Source organism: Salvia miltiorrhiza, chromosome 5 (assembly GCF_028751815.1).
Source record: "Salvia miltiorrhiza cultivar Shanhuang (shh) chromosome 5, IMPLAD_Smil_shh, whole genome shotgun sequence".
NCBI lineage: Eukaryota > Viridiplantae > Streptophyta > Magnoliopsida > Lamiales > Lamiaceae > Salvia > Salvia miltiorrhiza.
The window spans coordinates 40,237,950-40,250,202 of record NC_080391.1 but is presented as its reverse complement, the minus strand read 5'-3'; the positions used below and the strand labels follow the sequence as shown (position 1 = coordinate 40,250,202).

Sequence of the window (12,253 nt, the reverse complement as noted above, 5' to 3'; positions counted from 1 at the left end):
TACGCATATAAAACACATATACACAAGAATGGACTGGTTTTGCTCAAAGGCTATGTGAGATGCTCATGTAAACATTTTAGAATTTAATGGATGGTTGAATGTTCTTTTGAAATAAGGAGATAAAGAATAGGAAACTTGAAAGTTCTGAAGAAAACCTTGCTTTGATGAACTTGGCAAATGTTTGGCTTGATTAGTTGTTGTATATTGGACCTTCGTGAATCAAGATGTGCAGTTGGCAGTTGCATTTTGCTTGGGATAGAGAACTTGTGTGCTGAAGGTTGTAAAGAGGTGCCAAAATGAAGTGTTTTGATTTGGCAAGAGATGTGGGGATTTGACTGCACACCTACACAGGCTACAGGCATGGCTTAATTGGGGTTGTTTGCGAGGACAAGGTATGGTGTAGGGTGGCTAGTACGAAGGTAGAGTATGGGTGTCCATTGGACAATTTAAAATCTCTGGAGTTGAATTATCTGACCTGTACTAATTTCTTAGGGTTCGTTAATTAAATAGGTCGTGTAAATGCTAAATGCTCAATTTAAATAAATATGCAATGCACAATAATTTAAATAAATAAACTTTATAAAAGGTTTTACAAATTATTGTTGGAATTAAAGATATATTCATTTTCTTTTATCCGGCGTGAATCATCTTGACTTCATAGTTCGAAATTTATTCTAAACTTAGTAGGAAAAAACCGGGGTATTACAAACCCTCCGATGACTGAACAATCCAATCTCAGACCATCTTTATCAGCAACCATCCAATTATCTTTAATATTTAATTAATTTCTCTCTCTTCCACATCACTAATACTCATCACAACCCAACCATCTCTATTTTTGTTCATTTATCAATGACCACCCCAACCACCCAACCACAACATAATTTTATAATTATTTTATTATTATTTTTATTCGTAATAATTTTAATAATATTAAATATAAATTAAAATATTATAAAAAAATAAAATACAAAAAATAATAAACTCATAAAAATTTAAATTACGACAAACTAAAAATATAAATTACAACAATCCAAACTCGAAATAGAAAAAAAAAAAACAACAACAACAACAACACCAATACATACTACGCATTTAATTATCATCTCCAAACTTTTGTCATATATGCTCGATCAAGTCATGTAATAGAGAGTTGTGATCTTCTCTATTGCGAAGTTGGGACCTAGTTCTCATATAGCTCGCTAGACTTGCAATCATATTCGTAGAGTACACAAAATCATTAGTTTTCTCTCCATCTTCATTTCGACGAGTATTCTGTCTTAGTCGATCTTCGATGAATTATGTAGGATCATGATAGTTAAGGTAAGTGCTTCTTTCATCTTCCACTATCATATTATGCATGATGATGCAAGCAATCATTATTTTTTCCATAATATCACGATCCCAAATAAGATATGGCCGCTTGATAAAAGCAAAACGCGCTTGTAAAACTCCAAATGCTCGCTCAACATCTTTTCGGGCAACCTCTTGATATTGAGCAAACAACTGGTGCTTTCGAAGTTGTGGAGCAGGAATAGATTTGATAAATGCCGCCCATTGAGGATATATACCATCAGTGAGATAATATCTCATATTCCTTTCGCGACCATTAACGATATAATTGACCTTAGGTGCTCGACCTTTCAAGATATCATCAAAAACAGGCGATTGATCAAGTATATTGATATCATTTCTTGAACCTGGGATTCCAAAAAAGGCATGCCAGATCCATAGGTCTAGTGATGCAACTGCTTCCAGAATAATTGTTGGCGTACCGCTTTGTCCTGCATATTGCCCTACCCATGCAGTAGGGCAATTTTTACATTCCCAATACATACAGTCAATACTGCCCATCATGCCTGGGAACCCTCGCCGTTCTCCGATATGAAGAAGACCCACCATATCTTCTTCAGTTGGCTTTCTGAGGTACTCAGCTCCGAAATTGAAAATGACACCTTCAACAAATTTGATGACTGATTTACGAATGACTTGGGCACTCATTTGTAAGTATTCGTCATGCAAATCGGCTGAGGTGCCATATGCCAACACCCTCATAGCTGCAGTACATTTTTGAATTGGAGACATACCAAGACGGTCAGCTGCATCAGGGTGTTGTTGAAAACATCTATCGGTGGCGACAAGCTTGTTCATTATACGTTCGAACAAAGGCTTTCGCATGCGAAACCTTGTTCGAAAATATTCTGGGGGATAGATTGGATCTTCTGAAAAGTACTGCTCGAACACACCTTCATGACCTATCTCACGTCTTCTTTCAATATACCGCCTCCTTCCTCTAACGGCATGATTGGTAGGTTGTACATATAGACTTGCGGCATAGATGACCACATCCTCAATGATGCGATCAAGTTGACGATTATGTTCGGCAACGCTTTGTTCCCATGCTTCATCATCACTAAAATTTGAAGCATCAATATTAGAACTAGAGGCCATTTTTTGAAGAGGAGTTTTTTCTATGTAGAATATAGAAGAGATAATTGTTATGTCATTTGAGAGAGTACATGGATAAATATATAAGCAAGAGCATGATAAGTGTCACATGCTATCTTACACAAACTATCGTGACAATAATTCAGAAATCACATGGGTGGTGCCACTGAAAGTAAAGGCTTTTGGAAATATCGTGACAATAATTCAGAAATCACATGGGTGGTGTCACCGAAAGTAAAGGCTTTTGAAAATATCGTGACAATAATTCAGAAGTCACATGGGTGGTGCCACTGAAATTACATTGAAATTACACAAAATGAAACTAAATTGAAATTACACAAAAATGAAATTACATTGAAATTACATAAAATGAAATTACACAAACCGAAATTACATTGAAATTGCACAAACTGAAATTACATTGAAATTACACAAAATAAAATTACATTGAAATTGCATAAATTGAAATTACATAAATAAACTATACAACAATAATTTAAATAACACAATAATTAAAAACAAGCATCATAAGTTCGATTACATTCCATAAAGTTTTGCCATTAGCCGACGTTTGAGAGCCTCCTCATCTGGAGATAACTGGTTTTTTTTTCATCAACGTATTCAACGTAGATGTTTTCATTTCTTTTTCGCGTGTGATTTTCATTTCACGTAGTTCAGCAATGAAAAGCATCTGAAACTATCTAAGATTGTGATTCTGTTTGTTTTCCTTTTCGTTTAGCCTTAGCTTTAACTTTATCCCTACCAATAGGACTGATTGGGCGTATTTTATACGTATATTTTGAATGTTATTGGTTGATTTTAATGCATAGTTCCTACTTATTATTATCTTTTGGAGTTAATTGTGGAACTAATAAATTATTTTAATGATTTTTGATAGGTTTGGGAGAAAAAGCATTGATTTTTTAGAAGAATTTTGGAAGTTGTGAAGCTGTAAAGAGAGAGCTGTGCGAACAGGCTGAGCGGTGTGCCCATACTGTCTAAATTGCCGCCAGAATTGAATTCACGAGAGATTAGGCGGCTGGAGATTTTTACCTTTCTTAAGTGGGCTGAAACTTACTTTCTAAAGGCAGCCTTTGACTTTCTTTTATGGGCCTTTATTTATTTATTTATTTATTTGTGGGCTAAACTAAAGCTTTTAATTAGTTAGGGCCTCACGCTAGGATTAGGTTTTCTTTAATTTCCTTATGAGTATATAACTTAGTTATACTCTTGAACAATGGACATTCACGCCTATTTCTGGAGCAGCAGATTTGAGACGAAAACTTTGGTTTTAATTCAAGTTTCTTTTCTTCATTAATCTTTTCGCTATTTATTATTTATTTTTCTTGATTTATTTTATTTATGTGTTATAGCTAATGTTTTTTATTCCAGCAACGATTAGGGAAGCACTAGCAAGATTATTCTGTGAGATCTAATTTGTTCTTATACTTTATTTTTATGCTTGTATCTGTGATTCTCTGTGTTTATCGATATTAATTGTTTTAATCCATTAGGTAGTGCGCAATATTTAGTGGGTTAGAATTAATTATACAACCAATTAAATCGGCCATACGTAATCATGGTTTAGGTTTGATTAGTGGTAAATTGGCACATCAGGGTCAAGGGAAAAACAGTCTTAATTCAATAATCCTGCGTCAGAGTTTATTGGTTTTGAATCGGCTTTCTCTAGAAATTAATGCTGTCGACTCATTAAATCTATAGAGCGTCTATTACGGTTGTCAGTCGATTAGGGTAGTAATTAGTGAAGCGTCTTCCTAATTACCGAATAATTAAGGAGAAATAAGATCACGTCAGAAGCGTCTTCGGTGGTTATAACTGGTTTGCTTGCATGAATTAAAGTTATATTTGCATCAATGATCAGAATAATTAAGTTAGGGTGGACTTAATTGATTGCTGGAATTTATTTATTAATTGTTGGATTTTCTATTTATTTATTTAGTATTAGAACTATTGCAATTCTTTTGGATTTTATTTATTTATTTTTAGATTTAGTGTTTTCTCATATTTTATCCATTAATTTCGTTTTAGTTGAGTTTCTTTGCAGGTTGAATTTTAGGAAAATTCTCACTGATCCCTTGGGATACGATTTTGCTTGCTACTGTCTGCGCAGTGTGGGCATACCGGCTGACTGCCGGATATTTTTGGTGTAAAACGACGCACCAAATTTTGGCGCCGTTGCCGGGGATCGGTTTTTAAGTAGTAATTTTCCTATTATTTCGATTTTCTTTTTTATTTTATTTATTTTTGTTTGTTATTGGTCTTGAGCTGAAATTGAGATGTCTGAAGATGGGGATGATGACCGTGATGACATTCTGCCACCACCACCGTTGATAAGAGAGTTGGGCCGCCACAAGAGAAATCATCCGCTATGCATTGTGTTGCCCACGATTAATCAAAATGTTGAAATCAAGCCTGACTTCATTCAAGTTCTTCCAAAATTCAGCGACTCGCTTGGAGAGAGTGCACATAAACATCTTGCTGAATTTGATTTAGTTTGCACTACTTTACGCCCTCAAGGTTTTACTGAAGATCATTTAAGATTACTAACTTTTCCTCACACATTGCAAGGTAGAGCTCGAGATTGGTTGTTTGATCGATCACCTAGCTCAATCAGAACTTGGAACGACTTAGAGGAGCAGTTCTTGCGTAAATTCTTTCCAGAATCAAAGGCTGCAATTCTAAGAATAGCTATTAGTAGCATTAAGCAGAGGCAAAGAGAGTGCTTGTCTGATTATTGGTAGAGATTTCAACAATTGTGTCATAGATGTCCTAACCACGGATTTTCTGATTATCAGTTGCTCATTAATTATTTTTATCGTGGTATGTCTTCTTTTGACAGGAGGATTGCTGATGCTGCTTGTGGATGAAGTTTGACCAACAAGACCTTGGATGAAGCAAAACAATTGATTTTTGATATGGTCTCCAATGGTCAACAATATGAGGATGAGGATGATGATAGGTATAGGCCAGTCAACATAGTAGAAGATGCAGGTGTGAATGAGAAACTTGATGCTCTAACTTTCTTAGTTAGAGGCTTTGTTGGAGCTCAAATTCAGAAGGATAATCATCCAAATTTCAGCTGGAATCATTCGCCTGAATTTTTCACCAGCGCACAGCCGCAGGCTGGGCGGTATGCCCATACCGACCGCCCAGAGCCCAGTATGAGCGATATTCTTAAAAGTCTGGAACAGAGCAGTCAGATTATTAGTAATCCGGTACATAGTCAGCAAGCTTTCCAGCAAGAGACGCAGGCTGCGTTGGGTAGTATGGGCACACAGATCACTCAACTCACCACTCAAGTGAACAAGTTGCAAGCCAATCATGGAAAACTTCCATCTCAAGAAGTACATTCCAAGGAATATGTTTATGCTATGAATTTAATGAGTGAGGAAGATTTCTTTGATCCAAAGCCCATGGAAGATGAAAAGGAGACGGAAGAGCAAGAAAGTGCTCAAAACGATGAAGTTGTCGAAGAGGCACAACAATATGAAAATATCTCTTCTTCCGAGGTAAGTGTTGAATCTAAAATTTCTAATTCTAAAGCACTAATTCATTTCCCTTTTCCTTTCAGGTTGGCCCAAAACAAGGAAAAAGAATGTGGCAGGGAGATTCTGGAAATATTCACGATGAATAAAGAACCACCAGAATGTTATTATAAAATTCAAGGGTGTAAAGTGCAGTCGAACTCCACCAATGAAATTCACACTCGGCATCTGTCAGGCGGTATGCCCATACCAACCAGCACAGGATATATTGTGCCTTCAATTGTGAAACTGCCAAAGCGAAAATTAAAACCACCTGATTATTGATCCAGTTTCAGGGAAGTTCTTTTTAGTTTTCTTTTGTTTTTATTTTATTTTAGTTTTTTTTTTCTTATCTTTTATGCTTTCTTTGTTTTATGTCTTTGTTCTTAGTTTTTCTCCACTCAATGAGGACATTGTGTTGTCTAAGTGTGGGGGAGTTTTTATGTCTTTTGTCTTGAGTCTGTGTGCTCGTTTTGTTTTGGTTTTTGTTTGGTGTTTGTGAGTCTGTCTATGGCAACTTTTCATGTGAGAATTTTGATTTGTTAGGATGAGCATATTGATATGGATTGTATGGTTGTTTTCTTGGAAGATATGAAAATGTGTTGAAACCCATATGTGTTTGAGGATGACGAATGTGCAAATTGATCAATTTTGTTGAAAACCACTCATATAGTGAGGATTGAGCCTTTTGAGCAATAACTTGAATGCTCCTTGCTTGTTCTTTGATGAGTGTTATGCATACTTGACTTCTTGATATTCGGTTTGCCATGTTGTCATAATCAAATTTTTTTTGGAATTGGACTCTATTGTGAAAGTGATTTAGGCATTAGGAATGAACCTCATTGGCCTTAAAAATGTCCTACCGTTTAGTATCCATTAGTGAGCCATTTTGAAGCATTGACCCTTTTTATTGTTATATATGATTGAAGCCTCGAAAATTTTAGCCATTAGCCTTCTTTTAGCCTTGTTTTGTCCCTTTCCAACATAATGCAAGTGGTTTGTTTTGTGATATTACTTTGTTGGAGGAATAAGGTTGATGGAAATAAGATGCATTGGTTAGAATGATTGAGGATTGAAATTGACAAAAGAGGTTCTGGGTTGCTTAAGAATGAGGTGATGTTATGATGTTAGTTCAAAAAAAAAAAAGAGAGAAAAAAAATCGTGAAAAGTACCATCTGCAAAACAAAAAGCAAAAAAAAAAAAGAAACAAGAAAAAAAGAGAAGAAAAGAGAAGAGAATGTTGGAGTTTGAATGCTTATGTATTGGGAATAAGGGTTGATTTGATTTAGTATGATTTTGGGATTCGAATGTGGTGAACTACTTGCATTTTGTTGGTTTTATTAGCCTTGTTTATCCACTTTTGTTTATCATACCCATGCACCCTAGCTCCATTACAACCTTGTGGAAAGACCTATTGATTCATAGATAAGTTCAGTTTTCGAAGTGAAAATATTGACATAGTGGCAAACTTATAATTGATAGAGTCAAGTTGCATGTGTGTGAATTTACCTTACGTTTTGATATTGAGAGATTTAAGTGAACATGGTGAAGCTGGATTGATTTGCACACTTTTGATTCGAATGAAGGGTGAATGCACATATTTGTAGATTTCAAGAATGGTTTGAGGAAAAAGGATGATTGTATCTTTTCCTAACTTTGAGATTTGCTTGTTATGATTGTTGCCATGGCTAGTCGTCGTTAGTTGCGTCTTGTCTTGTCTTTTGAGTTTGTTTTTCCCCTTTGTTTTGTTCTTCTTATGCTCGAGGGCGAGCATTGTTAAAGTGTGGGGGAGTTTGATTGGGCGTATTTTATACGTATATTTTGAACATTTTTGGTTGATTTTAATGCATAGTTCCTGCTTATTATTATCTTTTGGAGTTAATTGTGGAACTAATAAATTATTTTAATGATTTTTGATAGGTTTGGGAGAAAAGCTTCGATTTTTTAGAAGAATTTTGGAAGTTGTGAAGCTGTAAAGAGAGAGCTGTGCGAACAGGCTGAGTGGTGTGCCCATACCGTCTGAATTGCCGCCAGAATTGAATTCACGAGAGATTAGGCGGCTGGAGATTTTTACCTTTCTTAAGTGGGCTAAAACTTACTTTCTAAAGGCAGCCTTTGACTTTCTTTTATGGGCCTTTATTTATTTATTTATTTGTGGGCTAAACTAAAGCTTTTAATTAGTTAGGGCCTCACGCCACTTTTGCTATTAGCTTTAGGATTAGGTTTTCTTTAATTTCCTTATGAGTATATAACTTAGTTATACTCTTGAACAATGGACATTCACGCCTATTTCTGGAGCAGTAGATTTGAGACGAAAACTTTGGTTTTAATTCAAGTTTCTTTTCGCTATTTATTATTTATTTTTCTTGATTTATTTTATTTATGTGTTATAGCTAATTTCTTTTATTCCAACAACGATTAGGGAAGCACTAGCAAGATTATTCTGTGAGATCTAATTTGTTCTTATACTTTATTTTTATGCTTGTATCTGTGATTCTCTGTGTTTATCGATATTAATTGTTTTAATCCATTAGGTAGTGCGCAATATTTAGTGGGTTAGAATTAATTATACAGTCAATTAAATCGGCCATACGTAATCGTGGTTTAGGTTTGATTAGTGGTAAATTGGCATATCAGGGTCAAGGGAAAAACAGTCTTAATTCAATAATCCTGCATCAGAGTTTATTGGTTTTGAATCGGATTTCTCTAGAAATTAATGCTGTCGACTCATTAAATCTATAGAGCGTCTCTTACGGTTGTCAGTCGATTAGGGTAGTAATTAGTGAAGCGTCTTCCTAATTACCGAATAATTAAGGAGAAATAAGATCACGTCAGAAGCGTCTTCGGTGGTTATAACTGGTTTGCTTGCATGAATTAAAGTTATATTTGCATCAATGATCAGAATAATTAAGCTAGGGTGGACTTAATTGATTGCTGGAATTTATTTATTAATTGTTGGATTTTCTATTTATTTATTTAGTATTAGAACCATTGCAATTCTTTTGGATTTTATTTATTTATTTTTAGATTTAGTATTTTCTCATATTTTATCCATTAATTTCGTTTTAGTTGAGTTTCTTTGCAGGTTGAATTTTAGAAAAATTCTCACCGATCCCTTGGGAGACGATTTTGCTGGCTGCCGTTGTATGGGCATACCGGCTGACTGCCGGATATTTTTGGTGTAAAACGACGCACCAAGGACGATGAAATTTTGAAGTATCACTACCTGGAGTATCTGGAGTAGAGTCGGTTGGAGGATCCACATCTTCATCTGTCCTCGATTTTTTTGAGTTGCTGCGACTTTCGTTAACACTGTCTTCGTCGTCTGGGTGAGAACATTGTACGTAATCAGTACCATCCAATTTCAGTTCCCGGTTCGGATAGATGCTCATAAATTTTTCAAACACCTCATGGTGAGTAAACTTAAGTTTACCATAAATTGCTTGAGCTGTTTTCTCGATATCCTCTTTGGACTGACCGCTCGTTCGTCGCTCATATGCTTTCTTGTATGCAGCAACCCACAGAGTTATATTTTTGTCGAGGCGTTTGTAACGGTTCCTCAATGATTCCACGCTCCTTCGACCTCCAATTTCTGGATTATCTGCTCGACTTTGCTCATACATATCTGCAACGGTTTTCCGAAACGACTTACTATTTCGGTTAGTGCCAACAATTGGATTGTTACTGACAAAGCACCATGCAAACATTAGTGATATATCTTCTATATCAGTCCAACTTTGTGCATTGTTGGAAGGGTTTGCAGAAAAATTTTCAGAGGTTTGGTGATATTCAGAAATAGGAGAATCAGTTGGATTATGCGAGAATTCTGAATTCATAGTATAATCAAACTCTGGGAATTCATTGGAGCTTGGAATATCAGCAAGATTTGGATAATAGTTTTGGGAGGGATTGAAATTTTGAGAGTTGAAAAAAGAATTATTGTCTCGATCCATTAAAAAATAGAGAAACAAATAATAGAAGCTATATGTAGATAGGATAAATGAGAGAATTTGAAGGTGTATTGAAATATAGCAATAGTTGTCTCTATTTATAGAGAATGAAAAAATATAAATTTTGGTATAATTTTTTTGTTTTTTAAATGTTTTATATAAAAGATATAATGATTTTTATCAATTATCTAAATAAAATCTACTCAACCAATTATATAACAACAAGTGTCACTATATCAATGAATTACTCCCTCCGTCCGCCAAGATTATGTAAAAATTACTATATTTGGCGTCCGCCAAGATTATGTCACTTTCCTTTTTTGGCAATGGTCCCACCATCCTCTTTAATATTTTATCCTTACTAACACTCTTTATTTACAAAAAACCCACTCAAAATTCAATCTCAACCACACATCTCATAAAGTGGTGGGACCCTTTCTCCACTACATCAAAATCATCACAAATTTTATTAAATCCCGTGCCCAAGCCATTTTACATAATTTTGGCGGACGGAGGGAGTAGATTTTAGGAGAGAGAGAGAGAGAAACCAAGGTTGGTCCGATTTTTCCACTGGTCGGCCACCTCTTGGAGACCACTTTAATTGTTAATTTTTTTTCATATAACCTACGTGGAGGTCGACCAGGTCTTCACATTTCTGGCCGATAAACTTGGTCTCAAGGAGTATCCTTCTCTATCGGTAGATGGTGAAACCACTTTTTCGTCTCCAAGTGAACATGAGATTAGAGTGGTTTAGGTGGAATCATTCTCCCAAGACGCCTAAAAATATATTGTTTGAACATGCCTAAAATTTTGAAAAGAAAATAATTTTTTTTGCTGAAAATATATTACTGTTAAAAACTATACTTTAATATATATTTAAAAAAAATACCACTGATTGTGCTCCAATTACTTAAAAAAACAAATATTTTATACAATATTTGTAGACAAAATACACGGTTCAATAGTTGATACTATTTCCACCTAAAAAAAATACAGTTTCTTCTATCTTTTAATGCCCACAAGATTCTCTTAATGAACTTTGTGGACACTTTTTTCTAGGGATAGTTGTTTGTACTTGTATATATACTGTTAATGAGGACCAATAAATTCTATTATTTGAAAGAGTGATGTTCTTATGGCCGATCGTAGTAGCTTTAAACTCAATGTATTCAAATATTTCATTTAGGTTGCGTTTATTTTGATGGATAAATTTCTCCTTTCTCTTCCAACATTTGACACAAATGCTTTTGTGTCAAATGTTGGAAGAGAAAGGAGACATTTAAAGACATAATTTTTTGTTATTCATATTTTTCCATGGATAAATTTATCCATCAAAGTAAACGCAGCCTTAAAATATAAATAGAATATTGCTAGTTTTATTAGGGTTAATTGCCTGTAAATCCATAACGTTTTCTCGGAATTGGTTTTTGCTCATAATTTAAAAAATCTACTTTTAAATACATAACCTTTCGTTTTTGTCTCAAATTTATCCGGTGATCGATTTTTTCTTACGCTGGCGCTGGAAATGACACGGTGGCAGCCGGAATTGACACAGTGGCAGCCGAAAATAACACGGTGGCACATTTATGACATGAAAAAAAAAATTAAAAATGAAAATAAAAAATCTACATCATCATCTTCCCCAACCTCCCCCACTCCCAAACCGTAATTCTCCTCCCCCATCCGCCGCCGCCACCCTCTACCGCCAGCGCCGGCGCCGCCCCCTACCACCGCCACCACCACCGGCACTAGAGACCGAAGGTCGAGCCTTAGATTCTATTGCTCACTACCATCGATTTCCCCCTCAAAGAAAATGAAGGTAGAGCCCTAGTTTCTATTTGTTAAATCGTCGCGTCGATCGTCGAACTCGAACCTAGCTCGATCTCAATAAGTGAATAACTCGAGCTCGAACAACAATATAAAACCTTGAATCGAGCTCGAGCCAAGCTCAAACACTCGAATATTTAAATGAGCCGAGCTCGAGCTCGAGCCTAGAGCCTGCTAGTATTCAGCTCGGCTCGGCTCGTTTACAGCCTCAACTATTTAATTGGACATAATATGGCCGACCGTAATAGCTTTAAACTCAATGTATTCAAATATTTCATTCAAATTAAAAATAGAATATTGCTAGTTTTGTTTTGTAATTTAGACAAAAATGCAATTTTTTATTATTTTAATAATTTTTTAAAAAAAGAAAAAGAAATTATAAAAATAAATAGCTACAGTATGTAAAATATAAAACTAACTAAATCCTATTTTTATTTTAAACATAAAAACTTAAATACATGAATTTGATAAGTTTTTACCATA

At 35.1% G+C, this 12,253-nt stretch overlaps 1 protein-coding gene across 1 annotated transcript; it reads right to left on the bottom strand.

Moving 5' to 3' along the window:
• Positions 1-1,299: 1,299 nt before the first annotated feature.
• LOC131025923 (uncharacterized) lies at positions 1,300-2,451 on the bottom strand. Its single transcript, XM_057955703.1, has one exon. It carries the CDS (start codon positions 2,449-2,451, stop codon positions 1,300-1,302), a length of 1,152 nt encoding a protein of 383 aa, XP_057811686.1.
• Positions 2,452-12,253: the final 9,802 nt, after the last annotated feature.